We start from the raw sequence: 12,668 nt of genomic DNA, 5'->3' as shown, positions 1-12,668 counted from the left end.
GCTTGGCCCAATTTTACGACATTTCTGGCCACAGTTGAGTGAATCTGGCTTCCCCATTGATTTTGCTAACCAGAAGGTGGCAAGCGGGGATCACATGACGATCTCCATTAAGGGTTTCCAGCAGCCAATCGTGCCTCTGCTCATCTTACCTATTAGTAAAAGCAGGGCCGCCCCGCCACACAAGCAGCACAGGTGCCGATGGTTCCTGCCTTTGACTTTCCTGGGGGGCAGATGGTCGATCATGCCGTTTTCCCCTGCTTCCTCTTCCTCGGCGGAGAGTTTCATTTCCACCCGGCTGCTGTCCCCGTCCGGCTGTCGGGCCAAACTGAAGCGAGTATAGGAGAGGGGCTCGGCTCCGAACTAGAGAGGAGAGATTCGATCGCACGAGAGTGGGGAAAAAAAATAAAGTTGCTCTTTCTTGTACAAAACGGTACAATCTCGCTTCCTGTTATGCAGGATACGGCTCATAAGCGCTACATGCTTAAGAGCTGGAAGGAACAGCTGACAAAATGGATGAATGAATGGATGGATCTTTGTAGGTTTTCTGAGGTTTTGTGTTTGAGATGCTCCAGGGGGTTGTGCGATGTAGCGAGCTTTGTGTCTTTTGCTATTCTAATGGTGGTGGGTAAATCTGGTATGTCCTAAAGGTTATGTCCTGTTTTTGGAGGAATTTAAATTCAGAAGGAGAGCACATCTTTCTCCTCCTTTCCTGGTCACTTTTTACAGAGGCAAGATGGATAGCTTTTTAACAAACTGCATCCCTGCTTAGTTTGCTGGCAGCAGTGCCTCAGATAGAAAGTCCCTACAGAGAGTGGTGAGGACAGTGGAGAAGATTATAGGAAGCTCACTTCCCCTTATTCAGGATATTGCTTATAAACGCTATGTGCTTAGAGCTCAAGCATCATTAAAGACCCCACACACTCACTTCATGGTCTGTTTCTGTCGCACCCCTCTGGGAGGAGATTTCAAAATATTTCTAGTAGGACTTTTACCAGATTCTGGAGTAGCTTTGTTCCCTATATATGTCATCCTTCTGGTAAACTCACAAGATTTGTTTCTCTTGCCATGTACATGAATACATCCGAACTAGACTGTTGTTCCTCCGTGTCATATAATATTTGTGGGTATATGCATAATTTTGTATGTACTTATGCTGTACGCCATGAAATTTTATTTTAATGTGTGTCGATTAGTGTACATTCAAAGTGACAATAAAGTTATTCCAAGTCTTTTATTTTTATTTTAATCCTAACTAAGCAGAAAGGCCTGTTGGTTGACTCAGGTACAGGTGATCCTCCACTTACGGCCCCCAACAGAATCCAAAATTTACACTGCTAAGCAAGAGAGTGGAGTTGGGCCCAATTTTACAACCAGAGTTATTAGGTGAATCACTGTGGTTGCTAAGTGAATCATGTGGTCATTAAGAAAATCTGGCTTCTCTCATTGACTGTGCAGGTCAGCTGGGAAGGTTTACAAATAATGATCACATGACCCCAGAACACTACACCGGTCATAGATACAGGTAGTTCTTGAGTTCGCTTAGTGACCGTTCAAAGTTACAACGGCACTGAAAAAACCGACTTATGACCATTTTTCACACTTACGACTGTTGCAGCATCCCTGTGGTTTACATTCGGATGGTTGACAACTGACTCACATTTATGACGGCTGCAGTGTCTTGGAGTCACGTGATCCTCTTTTTTGCGGCCTTCTGACAAGCAAAGTCAATGGGGGAGCCTGATTCACTTAACCACCATGTTACTAGTTTAACAACTGCAGTGATTCACTTAACAACGCTGGCAGGAAAAGGTGTAAGATGGGACAAAACTCACTTAATGAATTTCTCACTTAGCAACATAAATTTTGGGCTCAATTATGGTCGCAACTTGAGGACTACCTGTATGTGCCAGTTGCCAAGCGCCTGAATTTTGATCATGTGACGATGGGGATGCTGCAACGGTTGTCTGAAAAAACATGTCATAAGTCACTTTTTCCAGTGCTGTCGCAATTTCAAACAGTCACTAAATGAATGGTTGTAAGTTAAGGACTACCTGTAAGCTTTTAATTCCACCAACTGCAAAGGCAACAACCAAATATTCTGCAGTAGAACCAAATGCAGAAGTGAAGCCATTTGCTTCAAGAGTAAGTTCTCAACAACCTCTTTTTCTAGTGAAAGTGGAGGAAGGAACTGAGTGTAACTGCTGTAATTTTATACACTCATGAAACTGGGCGGCACTGAGTTACTAAAATTTCCCCCAGCTATTCAAATCAAGAGAGGCCCTTCAAAAGGTGCAGCCGTTCTCAGAGGTTTAACACACTGGTACACCTGGCTCCTTCTTTCAGCATTTAAGATGCTGCTAAATAATCACCTCTTCCCTCAAGATTCTAATCTTAAATTTTATACATAAATTGTGTAATTTGTTTGTATGTCGTTATGCATATTTTTGGTCTCGTTTGGTTTCTTGGCAATTAGCCCAAAGTCATCCAGCTAGCTTTCGCGGGACTAGAACTCCCAGTCTCCTGGCGGTAGGCCCAAAGTCACCCAGCCGGCTTTCAAGCCTATAGCAGGACTAGAACTCCCAGTCTCCTGGCGATAGGCCCAAAGTCACTCAGCTGGCTTTAATGCCTATAGCAGGACTAGAACTCCCAGTCTCCTGGTGATAGGCCCAAAGTCACTCAGCCGGCTTTCATGCCTATAGCAGGACTAGAACTCCCAGTCTCCTGGTGATAGGCCCAAAGTCACTCAACCGGCTTTCATGCCTATAGCAGGACTAGAACTCTCAGTCTCCTGGTGATAGGCCCGAAGTCACCCAGCCGGCTTTCATGCCTATAGCAGGACTAGAACTCCCAGTCTTCTGGTGATAGGCCCAAAGTCACCCAGCTGGCTTTCATGGCTAAGGCGGGACTGGAACTCAGTGTCTCCTAGTTTTTAGCCCGGTGTCTTCATCACTAGAACAAACCACTGGTTCTCCCCTCTGTTGTGTTGCAGTCCCAGGAGCTGAAACAGTTCTTTCTACACACATTTCAACAGCCTTGAAATGAAGCTAGCATTAAATCAAGAGATTGCCTCATTCTTCCTCCTTGCTGCCTGCAGCGCTTCTCAAAGGCTAGCTAATTACACTGTGGTCTGACATGCTCTCAGGTAGCTTCCTGTAGGAGTAAAAAATCAGGCATACCAGGTTTGCTGGTTAGCCAATAAGCATTCAGCGATTTCAAGCGGGCCGCCTTAACAGCATGCCAACTGGCAAAGCGAACCAGGGCCACCTGCGGTGGAAGGAGCTTTCATGATTGCAAGTGGTCCTTGAGTTACAACAGCAACTGGGTGTGGAATTGCCTTTGCTAACCTAGGCAAAATGTGTGACGCCATATCACTGTTGTTAAACGAGGACCGTGGATCGTTAAGCGAGCACCTCCTTGTAACTCCCAGCCAGCTTCCAACAACCAAGTCAGTGAGGAAGCCAAGGGAAGGTTTGCAAGTCCCAGGTGGTAGGTCAGCAGGCAGGTAAGTGGCTACTGATTTAGAATAACTTTATGGCTACTTTCAATGTACACTAATCGGCATATGTTAAAATGAAAATTTCGTTGCATACAGCTCTCAAAGGGTCTCCACCTCCAATATACACTACATAAACATGACAGAATAAACAAACACAAAATTATGCATATACCCACATATATTATGAGACACGGAGTAACAACAATCTAGTTTGGATGTATACATGTACATGGTGAGAGAAACGAATCTTGGGAGTTTGCCAGACGGATGGCCTAGGGAACAAAGCTGTTCCAGGATCTGGTAGTCCTGCTAGAAGTACTCTGAAACCTCCTCCCAGAGGGAAGCAACAGAAACAGACCGTAAAGTGGGTGTGTGGGGGGTCTCTAACAATGCTTCGGGCTCTAAGCGCATAGCGCTTGTAAGCAGCAACCTGAATAACGGAAAGTGAACTTCCTATAATCTTCTCCACTGTCCTCACCACTCTCTGTAGGGACTTTCTATCTGGGTGGAAGAGGGCTCAGGGGCTGCACAGGGAACTGAGGAGGGGCAGCACGAGTACAGTTTGAGCTTGGGAAACTAATGCCGGATGAGAGAGGATTCATGGGTGGCTAGGCAGGTACGATATGAGCAGAGCAAAGTTTGGGGAGGGTGCATAAGTGGTTGTTGAGTGCAGAGGGGCTGGAAAAGGGTGCATGGGGTAGATTTCCTCACTGACTTTGCTTGTGGGTCAGCTGGGAAGGTTGCAAATCACACATGGTCACGTATGCTTCAACCATAAGTGCCAGCCGGTTGCCAAGTGACCAGATTGCGATCACATGATTGTGGAAGCGCTGAGATGGTCAGAACTTTGAGGACCAGTCATAACAGTCACTGAAGAAGAAGCGGCAAACCAAGGACTATCCATCTACAGCAGTGGGTTGAAAACAGGTGACGGATGACGCTAAACTGCGTAACAAGAGACAATTTCTAATCTTAGTCTGGCATATTCATTCTTATATCTATTAACATACTTACCATGTTAAATATTGCTTTCCTGGCGTGATCCATAATTCCAGATTTCTTCAGCTACTTAACTGGAACCTAGAAGTCAGAAAACATAGTAACTTAGCAAAGCTTCATTGGCACGAAAAGTAATTTACAAAGGTACAGCTACCAGGCCTCTAGAAATTATTACAATTTGTTTAATAATGCAATTTTATTTGATCGTTGTAAACCACCGTGTTGTACACTCATGTTAGATTACATTTAATGTAGTGTACGTTTAATGTACAACTTGTACACTTGATTACATGAAGGCTGAAACATATATAGAACATTTGCAGGAATGGAGTATGTCTAATGAAAAGAAGGACCAGGGTTGACATGATAACAGTCTTCCAATATTTGAGGGGCTGCCACAAAGAAGAGGTGGTGTCAAGCTATTCCCCAAAGCACCTGAAGGCAGGACAAAAAGCAACGGATGGAAACTCATCAAGGAGAGAAGCAACCTAGAACCAAGGAGAAATTTCCTGACAGAGAACAATTAATCAGTGGAAGGACTTGCCTCTAGAAATTGTGGGTGCTGTAACACTGGAGGCTTTTAAGAAAGGAGTGGACAACCATTTGTCTGAAATGATGTAGTGTCTCTTGTCTGAGCAGGGGGTTGGACTAAAAGACCTCCAAGGTCCTTTATTTTGTTAAATATTAGAACACGGCATCTATTTCCCATAGAGATTCAGCAACCACACCCTTCTGCTCCTGTAATTACTGTATTATCAATGAATAATGTGGTTTCCAGGCATTAGCTCATGTCCAGTGTAGTAGTAAAGGTTTGCTGGCATTATGCTAACAATAACCTGGCAACTGCCAGAAAGCCAAACACTTCCGCAGCCAGTACCACCCTCTCGACTCGAGACGTAGATTATAGGACCCAACCCCAGGGAATTAATCCAAACTTTAAGGGTGCGAACATGTTCTTGTGTTTCGTGACAGCAATGCAAACATGGGCAGCCTAGGCATGAGGCTTTAACTGCCTCCTATATAGCCGGGATGACGTTCAGCAAAATCTACATTCAGAAAATAGTTCTATTTGCATTCCCCATTGTAAACCAAACTTGGAAAGCTGAGGAGCTGAAGCCAAAAGAGGCAGAGAGTTATTTCCCACAAACTGTGCTAAACAGGAAATATAACAAAATCAACATAAATGTAGGTTTAGGACAAATTCTGGGGATTAAAAGATCTCGCCAAAAGCAGGATTAGCAGTGGAGAACGAGCACACATACACGTCCGTTTTCCATCTCAGGTTTTTTTTGCTCATACCAGCATTTCAAGGCATACAGCTTTTAAATTGCAATATCATCTCACTGTGTGCTATAGACCAGAGGTCTTCAAACATGGCAGCTTTAAGACTTGTGGACTTCAACTCCCAGAATTCTGGGAGTTGGAAGTCCACAAGTCTTAAAGCTGCCAAGTTTGGGGACCCCTGCTATAGACAAACACGGACAATTGCTTCCCTTTGCTTCCCCCTTCCCTTAACGCTTATTAGACTGTGATATACTGGCAGTCCTCGATTTATGACCACAATTGAGTCCCGGAATTCTGTTGCTAAACAAGGCAGTTCTGCCCCGTTTTGTGACTTTTCTTGCCAGAGTTGTTAAGTTAAGAATTGCGGTGTTTCACCTCACATTGCAATTGTTAAGTTTAGTGACGGGGTTGTGCAATGAATCCGGCTTCCCCACTGACTTTGCTACTCAGAAGGTCGCAAAGAGGGGGATCCCGGGACACTGCGACCGTCATAAATATGAGCCAGTTGCCAAGTGTCCAAATTCTGACATGCCCACAGAGGTGCTGCAATGGTGAGAAAAATGGCTGTTAAGTCCCTTTTGTCAGTGCTGCTGTAACTTCGGTCACTAAATGAATTAAATGCTCTTAAGTCACCTGTATTAAAATACTAAAATAAGTCCACCTTACTTTGGTATGGAAGCTACTGAAGTGTTGTCTTACTTGATTTAACTTGCTTTATCTTTGATAATTGGTTTTATCACAAGTTGCTTTGAATACAGTCCTCTACAAGGGGGGGGGGAGTCTGCACCAGCCATTGTTTGAAGGTTGGTGGAACTGTCTGGTTTCCCACCCCTAATTTTTTTTTGACGGGGGGGGGGGGGGGGATTGGCTTACTACAGGTAGTCCTCGACTTACAACAGTTCATTTAGTGACCGTTTAAAGTTACAGCACTGAAAAAAGGTGACTTATGACCGTTTCCCACACTTACGACAATTGCAGCGCCCCCCATTTTAATCGCGTGATCAAAATTCAGATACTTGGCAACTGGTTCTTATTTACGACGGCTGCAGTGTCCCCCGGGGTCACATGATCCCCTTTTGCGACCTTCTAACAAACGAAGTCAAACGGGGAAGCCAGATTCACTTAACTGCATTACTAACCTAACTGCAATGATTCACTGAACTGTGGCAAGAAAGGTCGTAAAAGGGGGCAAAATTCACTTAACCAAAGTCTCACTTAGCAACAGAAATGTTGGCCTCAGATGTGGTCGTACAGTCAAGGACCTGTGTGATTGCTATTATTATTATAACTTTCCTCCTGCTTTTTTATATGTAACTCAACATAAGGGTAACAAATGTTTCGGTTAGCAACATGAATTTTGGGCTCAATTGTGGTCGTAACTTGAGGACTCCCTGTATTGTTTCCAGCTGGCCTGCCTACATTTTAAACAAAGGTTTGACTTAAAGCCAGTTCTGAATAAGGTACAGTAAGTGCTGCCTTTTATAGCCGCTAATGAGGTCGATTGTGTCATGCACCAAATTGTCCCACTTAAATTCCCAATGCTTCTATTTCAGACCCTTATTTCCCCCCCCCCCCAAAAAAACTTGCATACTTTCTTAGATTTTGATGCACAGGCAAACCCTGAAAAGGAAGCTACAACTACACCTAGTCCTTGACTTAAAAGTTCGTTTAGTGACCATTCAAAGTTACGACGACACTTACGACTGTTGCAGCATCCCCGTGGTCACATGACCAAAATTTGGATGCTGGCTTGCATTTATGACGGTTACAGTGTCCTGGAGTCATGTGATCTTTTGCGACCTTCCTACATGCAATGGGGAAGCCGGATTCATTTAACAACCCCGTTACTAATTTAACACCTGCCGTGTTTCACTTTAACAACGGTGGCAGGAAAGGTTATAAAATGGGGCAAAATTGACTTATTTCACTTAGAAACAAGTTTTGGGCTCAAATGCAAGGTTTAAATCACTTCCATGCTTCCATTTAAAAAAAAAAAAAAAAAACAACCCACGGAAAAAGGTATTTAAACGTTTGCATATTTAGAATCAATGTAATGAGAGCATTTTTACAGCTAAACGAGGAGCCACTCTCAAGTTGCAGGCTACGATAGAAATCTTAATTCTTGGCAAAAGCTCAGTGCCTGCACATGTTCTGGCTAGAACAGATTAACCATTTCAAGGAAAACTGGATGCTTTCTGGCTAGTTTAGACTGCTATGCAAGAGATATGAAGCAAATCAGACCCCACCTTTTCAGGAGAAGATATGAAGAAATAGGCCACTGCAAATTTGAACAGAGAAGTAACCGAGTAGTACTTCATACGATAAAAATTGAATAAAGAAAAGTGGAACATACAGTCTCTTTTGTAACAAGCCTTTCAGATTTATCTTTACTTGCTAGAACGTATTTAAAAGCTTCATACTTTTTATAGGGTCTTGCCTAATTTATCTGAACAAGTAACAAACGTAAAATTACTCCTTTCTGAGGAAGCAGCAAACTGCTTCTTTCTATTTCCTTTCCAGATTAGCTAAAATAAGGAACTTGCATTTATACAAATAAAACAAAAGCGTTCATGGATCACCGTGAGAAATTATCTTTGATAATGGCTAATTTTTGCATACAAGTCACCCTTGCAAAAAGGAACTCATTACCACTTGAACACAGCAAACTCCTGATATTTAGAAAGTCAGTATCTGATAGCAACATATACTAAATATTCAAATATTTCACATTTATATTGCTGCAGCTGGCTTCATCTATCCAGTTTAAAGTACTGTTGCAACACTTAGAAGTTAATCTTCAATTGGTAAGCATGTATAAAGTCATTGGGGGGATGGGACACATCGAAACAGAGAGATCCCTATGCATTTCAAATATTAAATATTCAAAGTTTTCAATATCTTTAAGGCCAACCAAGGGTCTCTCCCACATACATTGATGCCTTTATCTGCTCAATACAAGCTCCCAAATTATGACCTGGCATTTGAGAGCAGCGGTCTAAAAATCTGAAGAGAAATGACAGATGAACAGGTTCAGCTGACATTTATTCAAATTTTCTAAATTCAAACACTAAACTGCTAATTTTCTAGCAAAATTATTTGCACTTCTTCAAAAACAAATGCATTTATACACACGCAGGGTTTCCTAATATTGTACTAATTGCCCAAATTCTTTGTTGTAAGTTTTTTAAAAATGCAAAAAATAAGTATTTGACTGCATTTGTGGCATACTTATAATAAAACTGTTAAGTTAAAAAGTGCAACGTTCTGTAGATAAAACTTTACTATTGTATTAGACCCAAGAAAGCATACTTGATAGCATGTTTAAACATATATTTGTAAAGTGTGTGTGTATATATACATACTTCCTCCATAGGTTTTAAAGTAATTTTACCAGTCGGTAACATTTAAAGATAAATTTCCTAAAGGGGAGATTTAAACTAACAGTCTCATATACAAATCTATTTGTTTATTACATTAGAGTCAGTCCTTACAATGCCCATGTCTGCAAGTTCACAAAACGTAGGTTGACACTAAATTCTATTTTCCATTCAAGTGTTACCAGGTGTACTATAAAAGGATGCATATAAGGAAAAATAGCTTCTCCCATATGTAGAGCTAGTCTTAGCAATGATTAAGAAAAGGAAAATTAAGGTTATGGTGGACAATTCAAGTGCTGACTCAGAAGGTGGTCGTAGGAAAAGGCAAGCAACATGATGGAAAGAATGAGGAAAGGAATAAAACTAAAATTGCTATTTACAGTTTACTATATTTATAAGCATAATTAAGAGATTGGGCAAATCCCCTCAAGCAAGTCCCTTATGAAGAAAAGGAGAGAACACGGAAGGGGGGAATCATTCATAGCTTTAAACATTAAATTTTGTTTTCTTCTACAAGGAAATACACATAAGCATAGCAAGATATTATAAACCAAGAACAAAGCCCTTCATTCTGATTAGAAGCAAACTAATCTTTAAAAACATTCTAACATTAAAAAGAGAGGGTGGGCACACAATATTAAAGATGTCGTTTCCTTATATTAGCCTTTAGTTTTAAAATTAGTTTTTCATAATTCAATCTAAACTGATATAAATTATTTAATGTTATAATAAACTTGGTAATTATAATTCAGTTTTTTTATAAACTATACTGATTATACTGATATAATTATCAGTAAATTATAAAATGAACTAAATTATAGGTCAGCTTTTATATAATTAAATGGGGTTTAGATTTTTAATCCTTTATTTTTATAAATAACTGAAGGCTAAACATCTCTAATATGCCTTTCCCTCACAAAACAACCTAGCAAGGTAGGTTGGGCTGAGACCCAAAGTCATTTAACCAGCTTTCACACCTAAAGGCAGAATTAGAACTCAGTTTCCTGGTTCCTCGCCTGGGGGGGACAATGAAAGTGGCTCTCAAACTCGTTTAAAGTTGCTAAATCGTGGCTTTGAAGCCCAACAATGTTAATTTACGCAGTAAAAACCATCAGCAATTCATTTGCAGCCACCCCCAAAAGTCTAGTGTTCATTGAGAGATTCACAGCTTCCTCCTTTAAGGCATTAAAAGCAATCCCAACATTTAACTCATCCTGGCCAGCACTAGCAAACATCTCCTGGCTTTAAGTTTATAAAGGGGAGCCATTAACCCGGGTTTCCAAGGATGAATCTAATTTCTGCAACAGCAGAGGACAAATAGGTGACTTGCAAGATATGGAGGGAGCCATTATGGCCGAGAGGAAATGCTTTAACTTTAAAGGAATTCAAAGCCATTGGAGGAAACTACTGTGGCTCAAGGAGGAACTGGAATGTCAATGTCACAGAAACAAGAAAAAGGCAGGTTTTCCCACACCACAGACCTGAATCCAACACAAGCTTTAATCAAACCAATATATCTATATCTATATCTATGTTTTTCTTTTAGCCAGGTTTCTCCTCCGTAACCAAGATTTTTCTTTCTACAGCCCTAGCTCAGTGGAGTCACATCCACTGATTCTGGGCTTTCCCCCCCCTTCTTCTGGCAGCCAGCAGGCCCTATGCTGCCTAGTGAGACACACACACACACACACACACACACACACACTATATATATATATTATATATATATATACACACACACATACATATATATATATATAAAATGTTACTTTCCTAGGGTGGTGGCCAAGATAGGTGCAAAAATCATCATTCTGGACACCTCCATACCGTTATCAATGTTTTTATATATCAAGGCTGTCCAACCTTGGCAACTTTGAAGACCTGGGGACTTCAACTCCCAGAATTCCCCAGCCAGCAGAGCTGGCTGGGGAATTCTGGTAGTTGGAGTCCCCAGGTCTTCAAAGTTGCCAAAGTTGGACCTTCTTCCCATATGCTACTACAAGCCGCCCAGAGAAACTTTGCAAAGCATATAAACATAAATTAGGCTCTTATAACATATATATTTAGGTGCTTATTCCATGGGGGGGGGGTCTTGCCCGTGCAAGGACATAAGGGACAACCTGTTGGGGGGGGGCTCACCCTCCTCTTCCTCCCCCCAAGGTGAGGATGCAGCTGGGGCCACGTGCTCAAAGACACGTGGAAGCTAGCCCATGCGCTGTCCTGGGGGCTGCTGAGAGAGAGAGAGAGACCCCCACCCACTCCCTCCCCTCCGTCCAAAATGGCCTCGCCAAAAGCACATGGTGCAGGCCGCAGCAGCCGGGTCTTTGCAGCGGCTTGTCTTTCCTTCCTTCCTTCCTTCCCTCCCTCCCCCGGGGCAAGCAAAGCTTTCCAGCCAAAAGGAGAGCATGCAATGCAAGACGCGCATGGTTGCATTCCTACGTGCATGCAGGAAAAAAGCCCCCCCCTTCTATCTATTCTATTCTGCAACCCCCCCCCCCCCCAAGCGCGCGGTGCTTCACCTTCCCCGGCTGGTTCTTCCCCGCGAAGGGCAGCTCAGTTCAGCGGAATACGTGACACCCGCAGGCCCCGCCCTTGCGTAACCTCACCCGTAAAAGCGAGAGGCGCAACGCTCCTCCTCTCCGCTCGCTCTCCCTCCACTGCACGCGGTCCTCTCCGCGGCGCGCATATATATAAGCGGAGGAGCCGGCCAATCAGAGCGCCGCCTTTCGCCGCACGCGCCAACCGCCCTTCGCTGATTGGCGGCAGCCTCCGCGCCCCCTTCTCCCAATCTCCCCCCTCCACACACACACACACACACACACACAAACACACACGCCAGGCAGGTTCCATGAGGAGGGCGGGACTGCTAGGATTGGCAGCCGGCCGACCTATCGGTCACTCTGGTGCGTAATCAGAACTCCGCATTTCGCCCTTCTCCAACCCGCCCACCTATCCCCACCCCCGGCAAGTTCCATGCAGGGGGCGGGACTATTAGGATTGGCAGCCTGCCGACCTATCGTTCGCCCTTGCCGGCGGGCGAGGGGAGCGCTAGGACGAGTCCTTTAGCGACCCTTGAGAAGGGGAAGATTTAGCTGTCTAGTCTAGCCCTCATGTTCAGCAATATAACGTCAGGATGAGAAATGGGCACACGTGGGTCAGGGCCTCAGCGTGTCTGAGGTGGGAGGGAACCAAATGAGGCGGGAAACGCCGGGATAGAAATCACCTCAGGCCCTTCACGAGAAAAGACGCCTTCGTCTCGATTGGCATTGGCCGTCGGCCAATCAGGAGGAGGGAGAGGGCCTTTGGCGGTTGGAGAGGGGGCGGAGCAAAGCAAAAAGGCGGGAAATAATCCCAGGCGGGATGGAAATAGTTCAATATGTCGATATAAGCAATTCTGAAAAAAAAAGCGCTTTTATATAGAAGCAGAAAATGAAATGCTTCACCAGCTGCAAAAACCAAAGTGCATCACGAAGTAGCTCATTCATTACAAGCTGGGAGGGACACACAAACAT

General features: G+C 43.5%; 1 protein-coding gene across 2 annotated transcripts in view; it reads right to left on the bottom strand.

The window, feature by feature from the left end:
- TFRC (transferrin receptor) overlaps window positions 1-12,382 on the bottom strand; it is a 34,284-nt gene extending 21,902 nt beyond the window's left edge. The window contains exons 1-3 of one of the 2 annotated variants that reach the window (XM_034408075.2): window positions 11,763-12,382; window positions 4,511-4,576; window positions 150-360 (exon numbers count right to left, since the gene is read on the bottom strand). In XM_034408075.2, the coding sequence (XP_034263966.2) occupies window positions 150-360; window positions 4,511-4,543 (244 nt within the window). In that variant the 5' untranslated portion in view covers window positions 4,544-4,576; window positions 11,763-12,382. Of the gene's footprint in view, window positions 1-149; window positions 361-4,510; window positions 4,577-11,675 lie in introns of both variants that reach the window. The other variant, XM_034408077.2, reaches the window with a different exon arrangement.
- Between the last annotated feature and the right edge of the window lie 286 nt (window positions 12,383-12,668).

This window comes from Pantherophis guttatus, chromosome 6 (assembly GCF_059756535.1).
Source record: "Pantherophis guttatus breed Tessera chromosome 6, ASM5975653v1, whole genome shotgun sequence".
NCBI lineage: Eukaryota > Metazoa > Chordata > Lepidosauria > Squamata > Colubridae > Pantherophis > Pantherophis guttatus.
Note: the sequence above shows the minus strand (reverse complement) of the source record. Positions and strands in the feature narration are given on the sequence as shown.